Here is a 26,824-nt window from a genome sequence, read left to right as displayed (position 1 = left end):
GGACACCAAGCGGGGAAAGTGGAGGGTGGGGGGAAGGGGGTGGGATGAGTTGGGAGATTGGGATTGACATGTATACACTAATATGTATAAAATAGATAACTAATAAGAACTTGCTGTATAAAAAATAAATAAAATTCAAAAAAAATGTATGGGTACCAAAGGGGAAGGGGGGGATGAATTGGGAGATTGGGATTGACATATATACACTATTGATATTATATATAAAATAGGTAACAAGTGAGAACCTACTGTATAGCACAGGGAACTCTGCTCTGTGCTCTGTGGTGACCTAAATGGGAAGGAAATACAAAAAAGAGGGGATATATGTATATGTATAGCTGATTCACTTTGCTGTACAGTAGACACTAACACAATATTGTAAGGCAACTATACTCCAACAAAAATTAAAAAAAAAAAAAGTGTTGTTCTGTCTGTTCTAGAAATACAAAACACTTTCATCTTATAATTTGATAAAGCAGTATATACCAAGTACATGATTTTGAGGTCTGGTCTAAAACTGGTCTTTCGGTATGGAGGCTCGGTTAGGATTGGGTAAAAAAATTATGATAGAATAGAATTGGATAGAATAGAATTAAGGAGGCTTGGCATATAATGGTTTTATGTTTCCTACTGAAGAGTTGCTGGGCCTTTCAGTAAGTTCTGGAATGAATATTAAAATTATTTGCAATTTTTATCTTCCTGAGCAAGAATCTCCTGGAATAATAAACTTATGAAGCCAGTGGAATAGAAGGTCATGTTAATGTGGACAGTGAGCTGTGTGGATGATTTCAGTTTTCCTGGGTTCAAATCTTAGCTCTTTCACTTACTAGCCTCGAGATCTTGGGCAGGTTAGTTATCCTCTCTGTGAATCAATTTCCTTATCTGTAACATGGACGTCTTAGTAGTACCTTCTCATGGGCTTGTTGTGAGAAATGAGTTAATATATACAGAACACCTGACACATTTCCCCTTAGACCCTACCAGGGTTCCAACTTCACAGAATTTATGTGATGAGAAATAAAGGCCTTAGATGGTCATATTTGATTTCATATATGGGAATTTTCCATTTGTATTGCTTAAATTTTTACACAAAAGTCTGGCTACATAATTAGCTCACTGGCATTTGCATGTCTTTCAGATACTCCCAGCCCCTACATGAAGAAATAGCACTGCATAAGCATCTGAAGCACAAAAATATTGTTCAGTATCTGGGCTCTTTCAGTGAGAGTGGTTTCATTAAAATCTTCATGGAGCAGGTCCCAGGGGGTAAGAGATGGTTTTCTTTCTTTAAAAAGTGTAAGTTTCTTCTATGTATAAATAAGCTACAAGGATATATTGTACAACACAGGGATTATAGCCAATATTTTATAACTATAAATGGAATGTAACCTTTAAAAATTATGAATCACTATGTTGTACACCTGAAACTTATATAATATGGTACATCAACTATATCTCAATAAAAATAAATAAATAAAGTATAGGAAAACCTCAGAAAACAACTTACTTAAAAAAATATATGTTTCTAGGGCCTTGAAGAGGAGTAAAATTGAATGGGATTTACTAGTTTACAGGTCTTAATTTGTCTAAATGTACAGAAAAATTTGACATATGACATTACCTTACAGTTTATCAGGGGACAATAAATAAGTATCAGAACTGTTTTTGTATCAATCATCGTGACTTGGATTAAGGTTAGCAAACTGAGCGGTCTTTGACTGTGTTTGATAATGACCATCTTCAGAGCAGGGACACTTTCCTATTTATATTTGAGCCCAAGTACTGTATCTAGTATGGTACCTGGGCCACTGTTAATAACCAATAAATGTTAGCTTAAATTCATGGTACATTATTAATGTGCTTTAAAGAGTTCATTTGGATAAGATTTTATCCACTGTCTCTCCCTACTTACAGGAAGTCTTTCAGCTCTCCTTCGTTCCAAATGGGGCCCACTGAAAGACAACGAGCAAACAATTGGCTTTTATACCAAGCAAATACTGGAAGGATTAAAATACCTCCATGACAATCAGATAGTTCACCGGGATATAAAGGTAGGATGAGCTAGGATTCATTCTCCTAAGTTCCCTGATGAGTAATTGTTTTATTTGCAAAAGTCATATTGTCTTATGGGTAGCAATTTGGAATGATAAGTAAATCCTAGAAACAGCAGAAATATATCACTCTGCCCTGAGTCAGTTATTGATATTCATGTCTTATCTCTTCTACTCAAGGAATAAACCCCTTAACCATGTTCAACCAAAAAAGATTCAGTTTGCACTATATGCCTGGCCCTGTTTCAGGTGCCCTGTGGGACTGGTGGCTCAGCAGAACAAAGTTAAACAGGATACGGTCCTTGCTCCCGAGAGGCTTACAGGCTGGTTAATCTTTGTATACTTACTACTCAGTAAATATTTGTTCAATTAATGGATGAATAGTTAGAAGGAAAAAATAAAATCCCCACTTCTCACAAGTATCATATACTCATGTGTTGAACTAAAATTAGATAATTTATGAAATTCTCCTTAAAAAGGGAAGATTCAGAACTAGTAAATTTATGACAAAGTCTGGACTATTGAAAGTAAGTTAATATTACTACCCTAAAACCAACCCAAATACCCATTTATTTGTGCTGCCCCTAAATATTCCAGGAAAAAAGTAAAACAACATAGAAAAGAAAGGAAAGTGATTGAGAAGTTAAAAATATTGTAAGTTATCATACCCATATCACACACAAATAGCCCCTACTATCTGTAAACCTCGTTTGACCTTGTGACCTGAGTAGCAAATTGTGAACTGATAATATGTAAACGAAAGTGGTGTCGAGAATTCACTACTGAGATTAACTATTAAGGAAGAGTATACAATCAGTGTCCTTTTTGCTGTAAGGACACCTTTACTTACTAGACTTTCAAGCCAACAACAAACAATATTGGAAGAAAGATAACATTTTTGATTAAAATTCTGTCTTCTCTAGGGTGACAATGTGTTGATTAATACCTATAGTGGTGTTCTCAAGATCTCTGATTTCGGGACATCAAAGAGGCTTGCTGGCATAAATCCATGTACTGAAACTTTTACTGGTATGTTTTTGCAATGATGATAGAGACCTCATGTAATTAAAGAAATAGTTGCTGCATTTGAGCATAATGTGAGAGAGAAATTTAGGCTGTGTTCTCACCAACATTAATGTTGATATCTTTTGATGCCCTGAAAAATGTTATAGAGAATTTGATCTGGCCCATTTCTTACCTGGTATTTATATGACTCGCTCAGGCTCCTGCTTAATGCCGCTGAAGATTTTTTTTTTAACTCTCAATTTGTTATTTGTTTTTCTTTTCATGTCATTACTTCTCTCCTGGTTGGTCTACAACCACTATAATCCTGACAAGATTCCTTTTTTTAACGTTTCTTTAGCCCAGCCTCTCAGTGATTCTTACTTATACTTTAATCATTTCCCATTTGGACTGTGAGTTCCCTCTTTCCTAATCTGTTTACTCCCTGTGGTCTGTTCCCCTACACAGCACATAAATAACTAAGATTTCAATTCAGAAAAAGGAAGTGACTCACTAACTCAGAAGCAGGGTGGGGAGAAAACTTTCCCCGAGAAATTAGGCAATGCAGCTACTGAGCTGCCGCTGGAGCAAAATCCTGGGAGGGTGGAGACAAAGTGATTTCCAAACAGGTGACAGTAGCCAAGAGGAAACAGAGGCTCAGAGAGATTGACTGCCCAACAGTTATGGGGAGGACATCTGGAACTCCAATCCTGCTCTCCACTCCAAGTTTTTACCACTCCATTATTCTGCTAATTCTCATGAAATGTTAAGTTCTTGTTATTGGGAATTCCCTGGCGGTCAGTGGTTAGGACTCAGTGCTTCCACTGCTTTGGCCCTGGGTTCAATCCCTGGTCAGGGAACTAAGACCCTGCAAGTGGCATGGTGCGGCCAAAAAAAAAAAAAAAGATAATGAATTATCTTTGGTCTAATATAAAGCAAAATGGACAGATGTCCCCCTTTCTGAATTCTGTGAGGAGGTGGCATGGCCTTCATTTTGCAGATGAGGAGATTGAGAGAGAGAAGGGACTTCATACCCAGAAGAAACGATAGAACTCAGATTTGTAATCTACCCCTTGTTCTTTGCTTTGATCTTCTTGCCCAGTCCATCTTTCTCTCCACCTTGCTGAAGAATCTGTTCTGGAAGCCTGGAAAGGGGAAAGGAAGAGAGAGAGAAAGTCTATAAGGCTTCGCCTCAGAACATTCAATCAGCAAATTCTCTGACCCCATTCCTACTCTCACGGCAGTGGGTATTTCAGGGCACAGAATTAAACACATTTACAATGTATTTTTTTGAACAAAATAAATTTCATCCTTCTAGCAACTTTAAATATATTTACATTTCTTTTCCTCATACTCCCTCCATTTGGCAAGAGTCACTTTAGATGGTGCCAAGACTCAGTAATTTCTGCAAAGAAAATCCTTAGTTTCAGACTCTTGATTTGGGCAAGGTGTTAATTTACTATCTGCTGCTTATCTTTAAAACATTTTTTTTTAATTGCCAGAGAAGTTGTAGTAAAGCAGTCCTCCAGGACCCCTTTGCCTGGACTTCTTGCACTGACCTCTCATGATGTGATGTGTGTGACACATATGCGTGGGTCTGTCTCCAGCGCTGATCACGAGGGCCTGGGGTGTGCAGACCTCACAGCACTTAACTCAGTGCTGGCCAAGGCACAGGTGTAGGCAATCTCTGATGAACTGAGTTGAAAGACAGTGACCTGTGTGACTTCTTCGTGATTTGGTGAGAGGGAAGGCAGCAGCAACTACTCCCTGTGGAGCGCTTACTGCATCCCTGTTAAGTGCATTATATGTTATTTCATTGAAATTCATATATCAGCCCTAATCCTTAGGTATCATTTTCCCAGTCTATGGTGAGAAAATTAAGGTTCAAAGAGGTTAAATAACTTGCCTGAGGTCACAAATCTAGTAAGGAAAAGAGCTGCAATTCAACTAGACTTAACATGCCAAATGGAATGAATTAGCTTCTCCCCGAAACCTGTTCCACCCACCCTCTTCTCTGTCTCGATTGGCCACTCCAAACTTAGAGGTATCCATGGTGCCTCTCTTTTCTCACGCTTCAACTCAATCCACCAAGGAAACCTATTGGCTCTGCCTTCAAAATGTGTCCAAATTTGGACCAGTTCCTCCTTCCTTCCACAGCTCCCACCTCACCTGCATGACCTCAATAGCCTGTTCTCCCTGCTTCCACTCTTGCCCCTACGGTCTTCCCTCAACACCACGGCCAGAGCAATCCTGTAAAAACATAATTCAAGCCCTATCACTCAAAGACCTCAATGGCTTTCTATTTTTTGAGTAAATAGACACCAGAGTCCTTACAATGATGGACAAGGCTCAGACCTACTCGGATTCTGTTACCTTTTAGACCCACTTCCTATCCTTCCCACCTTGCACAGGCCTTCCTGCACTTCCTTCATTACACCAGGCGGGGTCCTGCTGCAGGGCCTTTGCACATGCTTTTCCTTCTATAACACTCTTCTCCCAACTCTCTGCCTGGCTCAGTCCCTCACTTCCTTCAAGCCTTAACTCGGATGTCATCTCAGTGAGGCCTGTGATTGCCCTGTTTACATGGCAGCCCTTCCCTGGGCACTTCTTTTTTTTTTTTTTGCGGTACGCGGGCCTCTCACTGTTGTGGCCTCTCCCGTTGCGGAGCACAGGCTCCGGACGCGCAGGCTCAGCGGCCATGGCTCACGGGCCCAGCCGCTCCGCAGCATGTGGGATCTTCCTGGACCGGGGCACGAACCCGTGTCCCCTGCATCGGCAGACGGACTCTCAACCACTGCACCATCAGGGAAGCCCTCCTTATTTTTATAAACACAGCCAGTTTCTAGCCTTTGATAGTGGATTTTGTAGGAACTGTTTAGAGGAAATTTGTGTAGCAGTTTTCACCTATAAATCAGGCATGGGGCATTCATAAAAGGTGTTGCCTGTATTTATCAAAATGTCTGTCACTTTGGTTATGAATCAGAAAATACTGAAGTGGCTCTTTTGGCAAATGCCTCAGAACTTGAAATAATTCATTATGGCATCTCGGATGGGTTATATCATTTGTGTGAGTATATCAGAAGCCAGGGATATGCAATTATCTGTTCCTGTTCACACTCCTGACTCATTGCTGGACTTTGAGAAATCACTGCAGGTTAGATGTATAAATTTAGCCTCTAGTTTGAGCCAATGAGACAATTGCAATTGAGTGTCCACTTGGGATATACGAAGCCGGAACTAGAGCCGGAGTTCTTGGCCCCCACTTAATGCTCTTTGCGTCATACCACACTCTATGACTTTCTGATTCCGTGAAGCCTTTTAAATCTCCTCTCTTTTTCTTTCTATTCTTCTAAACTCTGGTGGTTTGTCTATACTGATGGCTCATGACCTGTCTTTGACCCATTAAATCTGTTATCCGTGGACCACAGGCTCACAGCAGAAGCCACGTATGTTAGATTTACAGAATAACGTACACCCAAAATTATTTACATTATTATTATTATATATATATATTTTAGAGGATATTGGGGGTAGGAGTTTATTAATTAATTAATTAATTTTTGCTGTGTTGGGTCTTCGTTCCTGTGTGAGGGCTTTCTCTAGTTGTGGCAAGCGGGGGCCACGCTTCATCGCGACGTGCAGGCCTCTCACTATCGCGGCCTCTCTTGTTGCGGAGCACAAGCTCCAGGCGCACAGGCTCAGTAGTTGTGGCTCACGGGCCTAGTTGCTCTGCAGCATGTAGGATCCTCCCAGACCAGGGCTCGAACCCGTGTCCCCTGCATTAACAGGCAGATTCTAAACCACTGTGCCACCAGGGAAGCCCCTATTTACATTATTTTTAACAGTGACTTTCAGAATCTTCATGCTTTCATGGTTAAGAAATGAGAATGAAAACAGAAGAACTGAGCATTCAATCAGGAACTGAGAAATAACAGACTAAGGAAATGGATGAATGACCTAAATTTTTCCTGGAAAAGATTAGAAGTATACATAAAGGGAGTCTTCATGTATTTGAAAAACTGATTGCAGAAAAATGTGTGTTGATATATTTTCTGTTATTCTCAAGTGATTGTTAGAAGTTTCTAAGAGGTCCCAATGAAATGATGCCTCAATTATAATCAACTAGGAAAGGAGAAAGTATCTATTTGTAAACAGATAATATTACTATGCTGTTTTTATGTCACCAATGAAATCCATTATGAAAACTGCTATTTCCCCTTTTATTAACAGCATATAAAACTGGAATCCAAAGAAGATGAGCTATTAAGACCCGAATCGTGCTTTTTTTTTTTTCCAAATCATGCTTTTAAAGTTACCTTATTTATATAAAGAAATTGAAACTGTCATTAGGTGTTCATCTGTTTTCTCTTTTTAACGTGTAACTGTGTTTGAATTATGTGCAGGTACCCTTCAGTATATGGCACCAGAAATAATAGATAAAGGACCAAGAGGCTACGGGAAAGCAGCAGACATTTGGTCTTTGGGCTGCACGATCATTGAAATGGCCACTGGAAAACCACCCTTTTATGAACTGGGGGAACCACAAGCAGCTATGTTCAAGGTCACATTTCATATGTCTTAAATGTCTTAAAAACCAGTGGTTAAAGCTCTTCATAGCTCCTGGATGTTCCATGTGCGTATGTCATATTTTTTTAGGTAAAATGGAAGGAGCCTAAGTAAGCACAATGTAAGATGTAAAGTTCAAGATTCACTCCCCCTGGTCAGCACCTCTGCCTCACATGGAGCATCTCTCTCCACATTAGTTTTCCCAACTATAAAGTGAGATTCAGTGTAACTTCCTGTGACTGCCCTTTCACCATGCAGTATAAATAACACATCACTCCACAGAAGATGATTTAAGCTCTTTGGGAAACACAGTCTGAAAAATCTTCCACTGAGGGAGATATAAAAACATGTTTTCTCCATTTAGGTATTAAAGACATATTTTCCTTTACTCCTCTATCATAATAGTTTGAAGGCTCCGTAGATAAAAGGGCATAGTTTCTATTTTAAGTACATCAAACTTATTCTCATCTGTCTACTCTTCTAGCCTGTTCATTTGCCCATTAGTAACTGTTTTGGGGGTGGGAAAGGAAGCAGCTCCATCTCTCAAAATAGGGAGCACATGATATGCAAATAGGGAGCACATGATATGCAAATAGGGAGCACATGATATACAAATAGGCCTGAGAGAGCCCAGGGGCCACAGCTTCAGCATCCGGGTCCTGGGCAAACAATGACCTGCCCATGAATCCCTGTAGTCCTCACCTGCCACTCCACCAAGCCAGAGGAACATTAAGCGGAACACCTGTTTCCCAAGAAGTAAAGCTCACATGTCTGCTATTTTCTAAGGCATCGGACTTTTGATCATAATTTGTTATTCCTTTCCCTGCCACTGATCGTGTTTCTAGTACTTACTCCGTTTGTGAATAGCCTCTTATGAGGGACCACGTAGTACGTACCCTTCTGTGTTTGTACAAAGCTTGGTTTACTTTAAGAGACAATATGATAGGCCACTGCTGATACAGAAATAGTAGTGTAACCAAACCTGAAAGAACAATGAGAGCTGCTCAGGGAGCTGCCTTTCTGGACCTGAATGGATGTCTTTCTCTTCTTGGCCAGTCTTTCAAGTTTTCACCAGTCTCTAGGACTTCACTCTGAAATGCTCCTCTGTTACCCACACGGTGCCGGGATTATTATACAACATGCTTTAGATGAGATAGCATACTCTGGCACAGTTTGAATCCAGGCTCTGACACAGTCAAACTATTTGATGACTTTAGGTAAATTACTTAACCTTCTTGTGTCTCAGTTTCCTCATCTATAAAATGGGTATAAAAATAGTACCTATCTAATAAAAGGGCTTTGAGGAGTGGATAAGACAATATGTGCAAAGCACTTAGAACAGTGTCTGACACATAGTAAAGGCTTTATAATTATTACAGATAATTATATCTTATTATCTATATAATAATAAATTCATATAAGCTATTTAATAACAAAGTAGATTTCCTTAGGAAGTTTTCTCTGTACTAAATACATGAAAACATTACTGAAAGAAAATTAGAGTGACGTCAATGAGAAGAAAGTTCTCATTGTTATAGAAAAACTGTTTAATTTTAAGTATTTTTATTTATTTATTTTTATAAATGTATTTATTTTATTTATTTATTTTTGGTTGCGTTGTGTCTTCATTGCTGCGCGGGCTTTCTCTCGTTACGGAGAGTGGAGGCTACTCTTCGTTGCGGTGCGCAGGCTTATTGTGGTGGCTTCTCTTGTTGCAGAGCACAGGCTCTAGCCACGCGGGCTTCAGTAGTTGTGGCATGCAGGCTCAGTAGTTGTGGCTCACGGGTTCTAGTGTGCAGGCTCAGTAGTTGTGGCACATGGGCTTAGTTGCTCCGTGGCATGTGGTATCTCCCTGGACCAGGGCTCGAACCTGTGTCTCCTGCATTGGCAGGTGGATTTTTAACCACTGTGCCACCAGGGAAGTCCCAATTTTAAGTATTTTTAAATATCTCTTTTAATGTAGGCAATTTGAGACAGGGAAAACATTCACAAACCATGGCACAGTAGAAACAACATATGCTTTAAGCCAAACAAATGAAGGTTCAAATACCAGATCTGCCTTTTCATAAGCATATAACCTCACACCCGTGAGGTTATTTTTCTCATTGCTGTAACAGGGATAATATTTAATCCACTGGGTTGCTGGGAGTATTCAGTGAATCTCATAAATGGAAAAGCCAAGCACAAAACGTTGAGGACTGAATTATTACTTTATAGTGCTGCTGTCTACTGTCTTAAGCTAATTACTATGCCTGTGTCATTGATAAACTTACAAAAGTGCTCTGGAAACTTTCCATAACCTACAGAAAACAAGTCCTGTCTCACTTTGAGAAAAGCCATGAATTTGTAGTATATGATAAAGGAGGTTGTTGCATTAGGTGACCAGGTTATGCAACCCAGAGCCCATGGGATAAGATGGTCACTCAGAAGTCACGTTGTGCTGTGTCTTAGGTGGGAATGTTTAAAGTCCACCCGGAGATCCCAGAGTCCATGTCGGCAGAGGCCAAAGCGTTCATATTGAAATGTTTTGAACCAGACCCTGACAAGAGAGACTGTGCTAACGACTTGCTTATGGATGATTTCTTAAAAGTTTCAAGCAAAAAGAAAAAGACACAACCTAAGCTTTCAGGTATGTCGTTGCCTTGAAGGGGGTATAGGTCATAGTCACTAAATCCTAAACTTTTAAGGTGGAAGATTTTTCCAGAAGTAAGCTAATTTGCTTAAAGACATCACTGAAAACTGGTCAGGAAGCAGTGTTACCATCAGTTTCACAAACGCTAGGGCCTCACACATAATAATCTTCCATCACATGGTTACTAGGGAACTAGAATATAAGCATCTATATACTAGCATCGGTGATACAAAGATCAAAGTTAAAGGGGTGAAATGTAGCCTTTTCAAGCTGAAACTCCAAATTACCACAGATGGGCTATAGGGCTATTACAGAGCTGTTAAACTTCTAAGCCATCTAGATAATATGTTCTTTCAATTTTAGGTAGTAGAAAATACTCATTGCCTCTTAGAGGAGACTATCTTTCTGAATAATGAACCCCCCCTCAAAAAAAAAAAGGAGAAGATCGCCAGTTATAAATAAAATAGCAGTGTGAAAATATAAATTGTCTTTTTGCAATAATTTCCATAACTCATTTCAGAAAAAAAAAACAAGCAAATGATTTGTTTGTTGTTAGCATTTTGGGGGATTATGTGGGATGACATGGGCAGACTGAATGTCTGGAAAGGACATCAATCTCACTTCAAGCATTCACTTCATGTTTTGTTGGTTTCTTAGTTCAACAACACACCCAACGCGTGCTTATGTTGCTGTGTTTGCTTTTCTTTCCACAGCTCTTTCAGCTGGATCGAATGGTGAGTTTATTTTTATATTGTCCATTGAGCTGAAGCTTGCTGCATCACAGTTAAGCTCTAGATTGCCTGTCAAAGAGCCTCATCCTCTGTTCCTTGCTTACACGGAGGGGCTCCTCTGGGTACTAAGGATGTGTGGCTGCAGGCCTGGCTGGGTTCCTTCCTTCAGAAAACCCCTCACCTTTCTCCTTCATGAGAGAGGCTTCCATTGTTCCTCCCTAAATGGAAGATGGTGACTGTTTTTGAAATCTTCAATTTGAGAGGAGTCCATACTTTCTTACTGAGGAGCCAGTTGGCCACCTAATGGATTTCTTGTGGAAAATTTCAATGCCAGACACCTTCCTCTGTCAGCTTTGACGTCCTATATTCTCTCTGGATTTAGTTGGTCAGGACAAGTTGTGATTTTTAATATTGGCCTTTGCAGATCATAACTAGGAAGGTAAATTTGCTCTAGGAAGATCAACTAATGCATTTCAAGGAACAGGAAAGAAATGACCATGGCTTTGGCTTTTCCTAAGTTGGATGAGCTGTTGATCACGTAGGCAGGGGGCTTAATTGTTCACTGTGAGCATCGTGTGCATTCTCCCACAGGCCAGGGGCAGTCTTTTGCAGGTTCCTTAAGGTTCCTTAAGGTGCCTCGGGCCAGAGAAGAGGCCCAGTAATTGGGGTTTCTTGGCCACAGCCTTTCCAGATTCCTCCATCAATTCTGAGAGTCAAGGAGAACTCTGTGAAGAGAAGCCCCTCCCTTTCTTCCTTTCTCCACAAGCAGCCTAGACGCTGGAAGGCAGTCACTGCGTTTCACAAGGAGGACCCGGGGTGCGCCACAGCCTCCCGACCAGCCTGTTTTTGGTGTCATAAAATGGGCACTGACTTTGGACTTAAGCAGAAGTTGATTCACTTTGGACTTAGTTGGAAGTTGGTTCTGATCCCAACTGAGGCACTTTCTAAATACGTGACAGGCAGCAATTTACTTGTTTCATCAGGCATTCTATGTTGAGAACAGTACCTACTTCACAGATTTAGTTCTGAGAACAAAATAAAAAATATATACCAAAAGAGGCTGGAGCCATGCCCAGAAGCTCAATGCATGATAGCTTTATCCCTTCCATATGGGTCGGTTTTTGTTTTAGGAAACATTCTCATCACGCACATATTTAAATTATGTGAACTCAACTATACACACTTGGCAAGAGAGAGCTAGAGAGAGAGAATTTAAGCTGATAGTTTTGCCCACAAGCCCTCTCGGTGAGCATGTGCCTTAGAACAAGCGTGAGATGGAAGGTGTCCACCTGCTCAACTCTGGGTCACCTTTCCCACGCGCCCTCCCCCCTCTGCACTCAGGATGACTCAAGAGCACTGGGGACTCTGCTCTGGCTTTAGAGTCTAACTTAAGATATTTTAGAATCTTAAAGGACTTCCCGGCAGTCCAGTGGTTAAGACTCTGCGCTTCCACTGCACGGGGCACAGGTTCGATCCCTGATTGGGGAACTAAGATCCCACGTGCTGCACAGCCAAAATAAAAGATATTTTAGAATCTTAAGATTTTATAGAGTCAGAATTAAGAGGATGGGCACTGGGGTCAGAGCTGGGTTCATGCATTAACTGGGGGACCTTGGAAATGACTTACCCTTAGTCACCTCATCTGTCCAGTGGATTCAGTTAGACAACCTGCCCATGGGTCTTTGTAACTATTAAAAACGATTACACATGTGAGATGCTTAGCAACTGCCATAGGTGGTTATTGTAGACCACAGTCCAAAAGTCCCCTCTCCTTTTTTTTTTTTTTTTTTTGCGGTACACAGGCCTCTCACTGCTGCGGCCTCTCCCGTTGCGGAGCGCAGGCTCCGGACGTGCAGGCTTAGCGGCCATGGCTCACGGGCCCAGCCGCTCCGCGGCATGTGGGATCCTCCTGGACCGGGGCACGAACCCGCGTCCCCTGCATCAGCAGGTGGACTCTCAACCACTGCGCCACCAGGGAAGCCCTCCCCTCTCCTTTTCCTAAAAACCCTCCTGTTCCTCCTCTCTCAGAACTTCTTCCAGGCCTCCTGAATTCTCTGGATGTTTTTTTTATCTCCCAGTGACCCATCCCTTTCTGTTCTGCCCTCTTGGCCTGAGACATTGATTTGCTTGGTAAAGATGTTTCTGGCAAAAATTACTTATTTTAAAACCAGTATTTGATGAAATGTAGGCACCTCCTGTTGTGCCAGTTCAGTCTCCATCAAAATAAAATAAAAGCTTACATTTGTTATAGAATCATAATGTCTGAGAACTGGGAAAGACCTAAGAGATCATCTAGTCCATTAGTTTCCAAAATCTGTGTTTAGTAAAGAACCTTTTTTTTAAATATGAATCCTTAAGCAGAGCCCTGATACATGACTGAAAGAACATATTTGTTTCAGGAAAAACAGGGCTGGAACCTCTGTTCTAGAATCACAGAATCCTACTCACTCACCCCATCCAAGGCAGCCCCAAGAAACAGGTGAACCTTAAGCTTCTGAGGCACACAGTTTACAAATTATGAATCTGGTCCTTTATTTTATAGATATGAAAACTAAGACTCATCAATGACCTTCCAAATAGGAGGACAATAAAAACGAAGGGCTCAGAACCCAGAAATGCTGGGCCTGGTGCTTCCTCCAGTTTCACATCCCTGAGATACTCCTTTCAGAGCCCAGGAGGCCCTTTCCTCGCCGACCCCCTGCATGGGTTACACTGAGCATTGGGAGGCACCGTGGTCCCACGACCAGCCTCTTACGAAGCGTAATTTTGCTACTCACTGAAACGAGACCCTTGACAAATAATCTTGCTGTCTTTCAATAGGTGTGTCCGTGTGTGCACGTTCTTAGAAGCATTAATCGTCTCCTTCCCCCTCTCGTGACACGCAGAGTATCTTAGGAGCATCTCCCTGCCAGTGCCTGTCCTGGTGGAGGACACCAGCAGTAGCAGTGAGTACGGCTCAGTTTCTCCAGACACGGAGTTAAAGGTGGATCCCTTCTCTTTCAAAACAAGAGCCAAATCCTGCGGAGAAAAAGATGTCAGAGGAATACGGACGCTCTTTCTTGGGTAAAGACCTGGCTTGTTTTGGGTGAGAGAAGTATGTTGTGTGTCATTTTGTGAAGAAAATTGTGATTTGTGCTGTCTGAATTATTGCAGCATCCCTGACGAAAATTTTGAAGACCACAGCGCTCCACCTTCTCCTGAAGAAAAAGATTCCGGATTCTTTATGCTGAGGAAGGACAGTGAGAGACGGGCCACGCTTCACAGGATCCTGACGGAAGACCAAGACAAAGTTGTGAGAAACTTAATGGAATCTTTGGCTCAGGTAAAACCCCTCATGGAGACTTCATTTCCCCTATTTTAACAGTGTTATAACCACTTGGAACTGTCACACGTGATGTGAAGACATGAGGAAGCTGCTGCTCTCCTCATGATAAAACAAACCTACCCCAGGGATAGGCAGATCCCTAACACAGAAACTGGGTTTTTGAACATAAGCTATTTTTAAGTCAGCAGCAAAATTTTCATGTTGATGAAGTTCCAGCTGGTCCCTACACACCTTTTCACCCTTCATTCATTTGTTTATTCATTCAGTCAATAAACATGCACTGAGCCATGTGAATTGCTAATTCTGATATTAGCATGAGGGTACCTGCCATTGGCTCCTCTGAGCATTTGGGAAACATCACAAATTCAACAGAGACCCCTGTGCTTGGAGGGCTACAATTAGATGGAAGGTGATGGGCAATAATAAGTAAATTATCTAGCGTGCTAGGAGGCCATTCGTGCTATGGAAAAACAAAGCTGGTCAGTCAAATTCTTTTTCCCTGAAGTATTTGTTTGCTAAGTTGCCGTCACAAAATACCTTAGACCCAGTAGCTTAAACAACAGAAATTTCTCTCTCACGATTCTGGAAACTGGAAGTTTAAAAGCAAGGTGTTGGCAGGTTTGGTTTCTCCTGAGGCCTCTTTCCTTGGCTTGCAGATGGCCACTTTCTTGCTGTGTCCTCACCTGCCCTTTTTTCTCTGTGTGCCCCTGGTGTCTCTTCCTCTTCTTATAAGAACACTAATCCTATTGGATTTGGGCCTCACCCTTATGATCTCACTTAACCTTAATCACCTCCTAAAGACCCTGTCTCCAAATACGGTCACATTGGGGGTTAAGGCTTAAAAACATGAATTGGGGGGTGGGGGGAATGGCACTGTTTCATCCATAATACCTGGGAAAATGTATTCCCTGGGATTCTGTTTACAGAAATGAGGAAGAATCCCCTCTGAACTCTGTCCCAGTGGAAATAGGGTTTCCCCCGCCTCCAAGCTGTAGGTGATGCCTCCTGTGCCTGGAGCAGAAGCTCAGGCCCCCTGTGGGTGTAAACCTCCCAGACATGCTTGGCCCAGACATGACACTTGCATCCTCTTTCAGTTCTGTTGGCGTCAGGGACTTGTGTACCTGCTTTAACACCTGTGGCCACCACCTGTCCCTCTCTGATCATTGTGGATGACACATAACTTCTTCCCTCCCTTCTGTCCTAGGAAAATACCTGCAAAAATGGATGGAGCTGGAGGGATTGGGTCAAGTTTTAGTCTCAGTCTAGCAGTTTACCTGTTCTCAGCTTTTATTGGGATGTAAAGGGAGCCAGGCTCTCTCTTTCTCAGCTCTTGCTCTATAGCCCCTGCTTGTCTTTGTCTCCAGAACCCCACTAAGTTTCTCTGCTGATTCCATCGCCTTAGGAATTCTGTAATGTTCACATCGTTAGATCCCGTAGGAGGAGCTGAAAGGCCATGTGTGTGTCAGCAGGGTCTCTGGGTACAGGGAGAACTGAAATTTCCAGGTTCTGGGAAAACTCTGACTTGGGTCCTTAAGGGAAGCTGCCTCCAGCGAGCAGGGACTCTGAGGCCCAGAAGGGAGGTGCTCTGGGCTGAGGGGCGGCCAGGCCTCTGAGTTGGAGGTAGAATGAGTGCTGAGGATGCCATGCAAGAATCTGGAGAGGTGGAGGAGACAGGAGCAGTCTGGAACCTTCAGCTGTCACTCTTGCCTTTCTGTCTGTTCACTGTGGTCATTCAAGGACTGAGAATCGGATGGTGTAAGATAAGAAGGGGAATCAAGTTTAGACGGAAGGAACAACTGGGCAGTAATTGGAGGTCATTCATTGAACAAATACTTATTGAGCATCTACTAGATGCCAGGCACTGTTCTGTGTGCTGGGGACACTATAGTGAGCAAAATAGAAAAAACATCTGCATCTCATTGAAGCTGACATTCTAGTGGAGGAAGAAAAGCAATAAAAACACAGTAAACATGTAGTTGAATATATAGTAACAAATATAGTTAAATATATAGTTATATGTTGCTACATACTATGTGTGTTACATATATGTTTCTATATATGGTAAATATATAGTAATACTAGCAAACACTTTCTATGGGCCAGATATTGTTCTTAGTATTTCCTGTGTCTCTGCTCACTTAATCCTCTTGATAATAGTCCTACAGCACTAGTTTTATTAGTATCCTCATTTTGCAGATGAGGACACAGAGGCACAGAGTTGTTGAGTAACTCACCGAGGCCATGCAGCCCCAAGTGATGGAGTCGGGATTTGAACATAGGCAGCCTGGCTCCAGGGTCTGTGCCGTCAAGTACCACACTGCTCTCCCCACTGCTACACCAGAGGGTGACAAGTGCTGGGAGAAACATAAACCAGGGGAGGGGACAGGGTTTGGGTTGGGGGAGGGAATCACCAGCAGCCACTGTGGAATGAAGGCTTCTGTTTTAGGTCAGAAACACAGAACGCAGGGATTGCTTAAATCTCGTAATCATCCCCAATGAGTGTGCTTTTCTAATACAGAAAGTATCTGCTTGTTTGGGGGTTTTCTTTGTCTTCCCTGCTGGACTGTAGGTCCATCAGGGCAGGGACTGCCTTGGTTAGTGTCGTTGTCCCAGCCCTCAGCAAAGAACCTGGCAGGTTTCATGACCATGCTGAAATTCTTAAATTTGGAGTTGGTTAATCCTATTCAAGTGTTTGTGACTCCCTAGTTTTTTAAGCAGGCTTGAATGTTCTCTATAAAAGGAGAAAGGGGAGCTTCCCTGGTGGCACAGTGGTTGAGAGTCCGCCTGCTGATGCAGGAGACACGGGTTCATGCCCCAGTCTGGAAAGATCCCACATGCCGCGGAGCGGCTGGGCCCGTGAGCCATGGCCACTGAGCCTGCGCGTCTGGAGCCTGTGCTCTGCAATGGAAGAGGCCACAACAGTGAGAGGCCCGAGTACTGCAAAAAAAAAAAAAAAAAAAGGAGAAAGGAAAGAAAAACTTAAAAGCGACTGTCAGAGGGCATGCCTCAGTGCACCAACATGAAGTGACCAGTGGGGACCAGAAGTGATTCTGAGGTCAGAATCACTTAGTAAATCCAGAATCGTCAAGGGATAGACAGGGTGCTTCTGACTGTACTGCTGGGGACTCTATGAACCCTTTCCTGTGGCATCCCATGGTGATCTTGTGATAGAGCAGGTTCTGCCCCAAGGTTACTGCTGGTTCATCCAGCTGATTGGGGCAATAGAAGGTAATGATTAGGAGCTTGGGTTCAGCCTCAACTTGACTTTGAGGCCTGGTTCCACCACATAAAGGCTGTGTGATTTGAGCAAGTTATTTAACCTCTCTGAGGCTGAATTTCCTAATCCATAAAATAGAAGAAACAATGGTATTCACCTCATAGGGTTGCTATAAGGAGTAACTAAGATCATGAATCATTGAGATAATGATAGAACGTATTCCACAAATGTTAACTATTATTGTTATTATTATCATTATCAAGCAGGCTAATAACAGTTACCTAGTATCTTTAATTCTCTTCTACTACCAGATGGAGATAAGTCTTTTCATTGTATTAAATATTTCTATTAATAGATACATCTTTACATTTAAGCCTACCCTTTAGAACAAGACTGAAAGGTAGATGTTGGTCAGGTCCTCAAAGCGGCCCATGAAAGCCCTTTCAATCTGTAACATCCTTCTGAAATCCACTCACCATTTTTAAGGAAGTTTAAGGGATAAAGAAGAGAGAGCCCCTTTGCAGGAGAATCTGTGATGGTCCTCTGGGTGCTCAGGAAAGGCTCACTGTCAGATGCTACTTTCTGATACTGAATCAGTCTCACCTGGTACCTAAGATGCTTGTTCATGAAGGCACGTTAATGAGTGCACACGGGGAGGCAGGAGTGAGAACAGAAATAACCATTAGGTACGTGATGAAATATCCCAGACAGAAGAACATTTCCCAGGGTAGACAGCATTCCTTTGTAGGGCAGTGGCACCAAAAACCAGAAGCAGCATGTTTTTCTGTTGTGAAAACAAAGCTAATGTCCAAAAAATGATTGCTATTTAAACTGCTGGCAAACACGTAACTGATTTTTCACTAAGATAAGCTTCCAATTTCTGAATAACTCACATTTCTCTTTTTGAACATATTTTCACGTTACTGTGATATTGCCTATGAATCTTTACTTTGGTTGTAATTTAGTTCGTGGTAAGAAAAGAAACAAAGTTTATAATTGTTCCCAGTCTGATTTTAAAATATTCCCTTAATGACAGTTTTCAAGCTTTTTAATATAATCTTTTCTCGTCAAAACATAAACATGAGAGGGAGCTCCCAAATGAAAATATATTGAGAGAAAGAACTTGATGGGACATTTCTCGTTTATTTTAGTAGACTCCTAGAAATTGTAATTTTCACAGCCCAGCTGAGGAATTTAATTTTAATGATGCAATAACAAAATGTGCAATATGAGATAGAAATGAGCATGATAAAAATCCAGTTGTTTCTTAAAGTTAAATGAGGATAAATAACATCCTACTGTGTTTCCTTTAAGGAAGCAATGTTCCTTGCTCAAAGTAAAAAAAAGAGTTCAACTTGAGGGAGGGAATTTGTTTAAATATTGTATTTAATTTTTAATATGTGAAGTCATCCATTTGGTCCGTTCTTATAACTAATTGCCTTATCAGTGGGTAGGGAAAGTTTTCCCGGGTGGAGTCTAAAGCGAGCCCCTTTTGACTGCAAGGAATTGACGCGCTTTAAGGGCAGTTGAAGGACTGCAGACATGTAGGCAGACACACGTAGCAATGAGGGAAGTGGCCTTTTCAGGTTAATTCCAACCACGGCACCTAGCTGCGCCTCACACAGGCTGAAACTAGAGTGTGATTCCAAGGGCCTTCAAGTCCCAGGAGTCTGTACATCTCTCCTCTGGCTCGGTTGCTGTTGGCCCACTTGGTGTGCCATTGCTGTGTCCGTCCACTTCTCTCCCTACTGATCATCATTCTCTACTCAGTTGTTTCTGCTTCCTTCCTTCCTTATAACTGGATGTACTCTTGCCCCTATTTTATTATATTTTTGTAGAGTTTTCTTGATGTGGACCATTTTTAAAGTCTTTATTGAATTTGTTACAATATCGCTTCTATTTTATGTTTTGGTTTTTTGGCCGTGAGGCATGTGGGATCTTAGCTCCCCGACCAGGGATTGAACCTGCACCCCCTGCATTGGAAGGCAAAGTCCTAACCACTGGACCACCAGGGAAGTCCCATTGCCCCTATTTTATGACTTATCTCTCTGGGCAGACTTTGAGCCTGAGATCCTACGGCTGAATCTCTCTTTAGCTCCCAGTTAAAATTTCTGAGAGTGGAATCTTATGGCCCCAGCCTGTCCCTGTTTGGGCAGAGCTTTGTCTATCTGACTATAACATGACTGTTAGACAATGTATGGGGCAGGTGCCTTTCCTCCCAAAGTCTGATAATTTCTCTCTTTTTTTTGCCAGGGAAGGAGCCATATAGTTCAAATATGGTCTTTCCCCTTAGCAGGGGGGCATTTCTAAGCCCAGTTCTTCTGGCAGCGGCTGTGGGATGGCAGACCCATGGCTGATACATCCAGCACAGATACATCTGATCGACAGATTATTGGTTATTATTCACAGGGGGCCGAAGAACCTAAACTAAAATGGGAGCACATCACAACCCTCGTCGCGAGCCTCGGAGAATTTGTGAGGTCCACTGACCGGAAGATCATAGCCACCACCCTGTCCAAGCTGAAGCTGGAGCTGGACTTTGACAGCCACGGCATTAGTCAAGTTCAGGTGGTGCTCTTCGGTTTTCAAGATGCTGTAAGTATGATATTTTGCCCATGTTTTCCCGCAGACTCCAGCCAAAATTAGTCAGAAAAATAGGATAAGAACATAAGTTTTTATCTTTTCTTTCTTTAATAATTTTGATCAATTCTGTTCTCTTTGGATCATAAATAAGTATGAGATGGTTGCCTGTCCGTGTGCCTCAAAGCACCAGATTTGTTGTTTGGTGTGTAATCTTGTATCTCCCCAGATTAGATACACATAAAATTGAACACCATGGAAAATAACAAAACTCACAAACATCTCCCATGGCTGCACTTTGTTCTTATCAAATCATGTAGTCAGTCACTATTTATTTTGATGATTTTAGCAACAGAGCACACTTTAGTCCTGCACTTTCTAATTCTATATGAGACATGCCATCTAGTGGTCATTGAGAAAAATGTAACCGTACAGACAGGAATGATCGGTAATTTTTTTCCGCCCTGCTGTGGTTTCCATACAGAACATTTTAAACATACTTGTTTAATAAATATTCACTATTTCCTAGCCAGCAATATACTTCAGAGCACAAGGCATCACTGGATGAAAATTAATTCACAGGATCTGGTGAGAGATCGCTGAGGATTCCTCTCTCTCATATTGAGTTGCTATGCAACACAAACTTGAAGCCAGTTTTCCAGAAGCCTGATTCAAACCATATGCGATATTCTTGAATGAGACTTGTTTGTGGAACTGTGTACCAAAAAAAGCCTGAGGTCCTTCCCGGAAGGCCCTTACGAGGTGTGGGAGACTGAAATAAGAGAGTTCTTAAGTGGCAGGGGGGGCGGATGGTGGTGGGATGAATGGGGAGATTGGGACTGACGTGTATACACTAATATGTATAAAACAGATAACTAATAAGAACCTGCTGTATAAAAAATAAATAAAATAAAATTCAAAAAAAAAGAGAGAGAGAGAGTTCTTGACAGTGCCTGTCGTGTGAATAGGGAAGCACTTTGCATGATTTTATTTAAATTCCCCAAACTGACTCACTCCTAATGTGTTTATTGCTCCTACATAGGCGATGTCTTGACAATTGCATTTGGTGCATCAAATGATCCCTGATTTAAAACCAAATTGTAATCCTTCAGTGGCTACTTGTGCTCTCGGGAGCTCTGTGTTAGCCGCTCAGTCTTGTGCTGTACTGTGGGCAGGGCAACGCTCCTGACTCGATTGGGGTCGTGGAAAATGAGAGCAAAGCCTATCACTAATATTAAATGCTAAAGGCACACTCACTCTGTAACTAGCGAGCCCCAGCCATCTGCGAACCAAATGAAATAATTTAGTGACTTTGTACTTGCCTACACATTTGGCTCCCAGCCTAGAGACTGGAAGGCAAATAGGCGAGTAGAATTCAGATTGAGAGTGGGTAAGTTGTAATCCTGGGCCACAGGCCAGGTCTCCCTCTCTCTCTCTCTCTCTCTCTCTCTCTCTCTCTCTCTCACACACACACACACACACACACACACACACACACACACACACACCGTTCTTGCTCACTCACTGTCCAGGATGGGAATGAACCCAAAGAATGGGCCGGATATAATATACTGTTTAATGAAGGGCTATGAGAAGCTGGTCGTGGTGATAAAGGACCCCTCTTCCATTTACTATTTGTGACCCTCGAGAGAAATATTCTTAGTTACTAAATGTTATACCGGCATTTGTCAAATAAACAGGCAAGTCCTTTATGAAAGTACCAGGACAAAATCAGTCTGAAAGGACTTCCTAGAACAGGTGGGAACCTTGCAATGGTTCGCTTCCTTAGGAGCAACTATTCTGAGGAATTCCTCAGACAGACTGCTGTCTAAACTGGGGGATTTTGATGAAGATGGACCAAGGGCAGGAATAAGCAACTGGAGCTCCAGCTTTTGGTGTGAGATTACAGCTAGGTCCCCTTCTCCCCAGCGTCTTCTTAGATCTCGAGTCAGAGCCCTGTTGGGAAAAGAGCCTCTTTTCTTAGATGCCCATGTCAACCAGAAATTAGTGGAGTTAATTCAAATTTTAGATAAGCCTCTCTTAGCCTTATGATAAAAGTTATTTTTAAAAAGGTAATGTGGGGACTTCCCTGGTGGTCCAGCAGTTAAGACTCCGTACTCCCAATGCAGGGGGCCGGGTCTGATCCCTGGTCAGGGAACTAGATCCCACATGCATGCCACAACTAAGAACCCACATGCCGCAACTAAAGATCCCACATGTTGCAACTAAAGATCCCAGTGCAGCCAAATAAATAAATATTTTAAAAAATAAATAAATAAAAATTAAAAGGTAACGTGCATGGCTTATACATACAATGGAATATTATTCATCCTTATAAAGGAAGGAAGTTCTGACATATTACACTAAGTGAAATGAGCCAGACACAAAAATACTGTATGATTTCACTTATGTGAGATACCTTCAATAGTCAGATTCATAGACAGGAAGTGGAATGGTGGTTGTCAGGGGCTGGGTGGAGAGGGCAGGGGAAATAGTTGTTTAATGGGTGTAGAGTTCCAGTTTTGCAAGGTGAAAAGAGCTCTGGAGATGGAAGGTGATGATGCTTGCACAACAATGTGAATGCACTTAAGCCACTGAACTGTACATTTAACAATGGTTAAGATGGTAAATTTTATGTTATGTGTATTTTACCATAATTTTTGAAGAGAAAAAGAAAGGTAATGCATATATCTACTTCAGTGTCTACTTAAATATGTGAAATATTACTAGTCACTAAAAAAATATAGCCTGACAACAAAGGTTTTTAATGTGAACAGCTTTTCTGGAAGAGTTTGGCAGATTATTCCCCCGTTTAAAAAGGTATAAGTAACACACCATTGTAAAGCAATTATACTCCAATAAAAATATTAAAAAAGTAAGATATAAGGAAGCGTGGGAAGGAAAACAAGGCGTGCACTGTGGCACATCTGTAGGTAGCATGTATGTGCTCATATTCCCCCTTTACTGTTGTTTCCAAGTCACCAGAGTATGCTGCAGCAGTTGGTTGTGTTAAACAGTAGTTATAACGTTTAAGAATAGCAATCACTTTTATTTAAATCCCCTTGGACTCTTTTTTTCCTCCTTTACCGCTTCCACCATCCAATCTGCTGACATCGTGAAAGGCGGAAGCTACAGGTTCTGAGTCCCAAAGAGGCAACATTCCCATTTAACCAGATTGCCTTTCACTTAAGTGGTGTATCTCACTTGCTTACATGAGGGTCACCAAACTTCATTTTGAAGTGGCAATTTTGCATTTGTTTTCCGCTGACATAAAGAAATTATCCACCATTCAAGGTAAAGAAACCTTTTAGTTATTTTTGTTGATGGAATGTCGTCCAGATGTGTGCATCAGCTAGGTTATTTGCAATTAAATATTAAAGTAGACCAAATGTCACTCTCTTCCTCCAGGTCAATAAAGTTCTTCGGAATCATAATATCAAGCCACACTGGATGTTTGCCTTAGACAGTATCATCCGAAAGGCGGTGCAGACAGCCATTACCATTCTGGTTCCAGGTCAGAAATACTTAATTACTTGGTAAATATTTAGTGTTTGATAATTTCAATGACTGTTCATTATCATTTATGGTGTCTCCTCACTGTTTTTAAGACCAGGTTAACCTTTTTTTTTTAATCTTTCAACGCCACCAAATAATATTTATCTAGTGCATATAGTCTGAGCAATGGTACACCCAGCAAAACGTTTACTATGAATGAGGAAGACTTGCTTCCTTGTCTTTAAAGAGCATAGTTGGATATGAAGACAAAGAGAAAACTATACAGGTGACCCAAATACATATGCATTTCAATATACAGATATCTGTGCCCACAAAACATATTCCCATGTCATCCTTTACCAGTGGTTCCCACACCTGCCAGTGCATTGAGTGATGTAATGAACTGTGTGATGTAAGGAGCTCTTTAAATTACAGCTTTCAGAGCTTCGTCCCGGACTGGGTGAGAATCTGCTGGGGATACAGCCCAGGAACCTGATTTTCATCCAGCTTCCAGGTCATTTTGATACACAGCCAGGTTTAGAAATCACTGGGCTAGACAGGTCCCAGCTGTGTTTGCAGTGAGCTACAAAAGGGGTAGTGTTCATGAAACCAGGTTTTATGCAGTGAGGGAGAGATGTATTCATATTCTAAGACAATCTTTCAAAGTGTTTTTTTTTTTTTTTTTGCGGTACACGGGCCTCTCACTGTTGTGGCCTCTCCCGTTGCGGAGCACAGGCTCCGGACGCGCAGTCTCAGCGGCCATGGCTCACGGGCCCAGCCGCTCCGCGGCATGTGGGATCTTCCCGGACCGGGGCACGAACCCGTGTTCCCTGCATCGGCAGGAGGACTCTCAACCACTGCGCCACCAGGGAAGCCCCCAACGTGTTTTGATAGTGTACCCATTAATAAAACTTTTAAGCAGAGCTCTTCCACCGTACGTGTGTGTGTGTGTGTGTGTGTGTGTGTGTGTGTGTGTGTGTGATGTGTGGATATGGATAGAGAAATAGATTGATTTAGATATACGAATTAGAAACATGTTCTATTGTACTAATTTTACATGTATTATAAAGTGTTCTAAAATAGAAATCTAAAAATATAAGTATGAAACATTTTAAATTTTATGTTATTTATAAATGGTACCACAAACTTTTAAGTTATCATCAACCCTTCTGAGTTGTGGAATTCCCTCTCTTCTCTCAGAATACCTTGTTTGGTTTGAGAGTGACGAATTAACTTCTTTCTTTCTTATGAAAGGATGGAATGGAAGAAGTTTTAACGTCCCTGAACATGCTCTTCCTCTAAAGAGCGCACCTGCACCCCTCGTCCCTCCTGCCACCTACCTTTGCATTCTTGTACCTTACAGCATGCCTCTGCAGAGTCCTGACCAACCCCGAAGTCTACAGTAGGCTCCGCCATCACTCTCTCTCCCTGGAAATGGTTTTTCCCCATTGGCGACACTTGCACCAATCAGAAACTGCTTTTATTTTCTTGTCTAATAGCTGTTTCCCTCATCAGAGGGTCTGTTTTATTTTATTCTGTGCTAAGCACACTGTCCATCATGGTGCCTGGAAAATAATAGACTCCTGATAAATACTGGTTGAAACAATAAGTAAATGAGTTTCACCTGGTTATAACAAAACAGTGTGAAAATATTTGCAGAACTTCGAAAAAAATCCTAGAGAGCCTTTGAAATGCATGACTAGCGGTGGGATGTGAACCTGAGGAATCTAAAGCTGATGGAAACCTACTGTAATGCTCTAAGGAAGTCAGCACATACTTATGTTTAGATGGTTGATCACTGGAATAAGCTTGGATGTGGGAAATGTACCAAAGAGGTGTTGTAAACCCAAAAGATACAAGAGGTGAGAGAGATTAGGTGTGTATCAGTAAAAGCGATAGGTATAGGCCATGAGTTATATCCACTAGTAGCCTAAATTAAGAATGCTCAAATGAGGAGAGGAGCGAGGGATTATACTTTGAAATAATTTAACTAGCATATAAATTGTTAATCTAATTTTTGTTAAAAAAAATCCTTTTAAAATGGATTACCTAAATGCAATGAATTGTATCCTGGAATAGGAAAAAGAACATCAGTGAAAAACTGGCATAATTTGAAAGTAGTCAGTAGTTTAGTTAATACAATTGATACTGTACTGATGTTAATTTCTTAGTTTTGACAGAGGTACCATAGTTACATAAGATGTACTGGGGGAACTGGGTGGAAGGTATACAGGAGTTCTCTGTATTATCTTTGCAGTGTTTCTGTAAATCTAAAATTCTTCCAAAATATAAAGTTTATAAAGCACACTGATTATCACACTGTAGGTGAAACACTGTTAAGTTTAGAGAGAGTGACAGGCACAGTGCAGCGAGGCATGTCTCCTCGCATGGGTGTCCCCATGATGGGCACTGCTTCAACCCAGCCATGTGCAGAGCAAGGCACGTTCTTTATGCAGAGGGTTTGCTAAGGAAAGTTATTTGTCCTTCCACTGAATTGGCTTCTTTGAGGCCACTAGGGGTCTCTGATGACAACTGAAATGACTGTTTGGAAGCATTTTAAAAAGTGGACCAAAGAAAAAAAAGGAATTGCCTGGCAGTCCAGTGGTTAGGACTCCACACTTCCACGGCAGTGGGCACGGGTTCAATCCCTGGTCGGGGAACTAAGATCCTGCAAGCCGTGTGGTGCAGCCAAAATAATAGTAATAATTTTTAAAATAAAATAAAAAGTGGAAATTTTAGAGAATTACCTTAAGAAAGTATTTTTTTATATTCCTCTCGGGATAGGGGAAGACAATGTACACTGTACACCAACATATAAATGATGAAATATATGAAGAAGAGGAATTGATTTCAAGCATTTGACAATTCCATCAAATTTCCAAATGTCCCTAAAGATTTTGTTATACAATTAAGATTCAAAGAAACACTAAAAATGTCTCTCTTTATAGTCCCCTGATAAAAATTCCTTTTAGATGACAAAATACTACAATTTACTTACCAAATTTTAAAAGACATGCTAAAGAAATCAACAAATTCAAAAGTATACCATCATCAATACATACATTTTCCTAGATGTGTTTGTTGACAGAACCCAGATCTTGGTTTCTAAACACCATTCTCTAATAAAAGGAATCAGAGCTCCTTGGAGAAATGGTTGATTTCCAGGCCTAGGGCAGGGGAAATACAAGATGAACTTGGAACATACTGTGATGGCAGAAAGTAATG

At 41.5% G+C, this 26,824-nt stretch overlaps 1 protein-coding gene across 2 annotated transcripts in view; it reads left to right on the top strand.

Moving 5' to 3' along the window:
- MAP3K5 (mitogen-activated protein kinase kinase kinase 5) overlaps positions 1-26,824 on the top strand; it is a 213,382-nt gene that overhangs the window by 171,939 nt on the left and 14,619 nt on the right. For both annotated transcript variants that reach the window (XM_079938911.1, XM_079938910.1), the window contains exons 16-25: positions 1,139-1,266; positions 1,915-2,051; positions 2,975-3,080; positions 7,457-7,614; positions 10,071-10,248; positions 10,965-10,985; positions 13,868-14,045; positions 14,136-14,304; positions 19,934-20,119; positions 23,513-23,618. In XM_079938911.1, coding sequence (XP_079795037.1) covers positions 1,139-1,266; positions 1,915-2,051; positions 2,975-3,080; positions 7,457-7,614; positions 10,071-10,248; positions 10,965-10,985; positions 13,868-14,045; positions 14,136-14,304; positions 19,934-20,119; positions 23,513-23,618 — 1,367 coding nt within the window. The remainder of the gene's footprint in view (positions 1-1,138; positions 1,267-1,914; positions 2,052-2,974; positions 3,081-7,456; positions 7,615-10,070; positions 10,249-10,964; positions 10,986-13,867; positions 14,046-14,135; positions 14,305-19,933; positions 20,120-23,512; positions 23,619-26,824) is intronic.

This window comes from Stenella coeruleoalba (genome assembly GCF_951394435.1).
Source record: "Stenella coeruleoalba genome assembly, chromosome: 12".
In the NCBI taxonomy this organism is placed as follows: Eukaryota; Metazoa; Chordata; class Mammalia; order Artiodactyla; family Delphinidae; genus Stenella; species Stenella coeruleoalba.
This window is presented reverse-complemented; position numbering and strand designations above follow the sequence as displayed.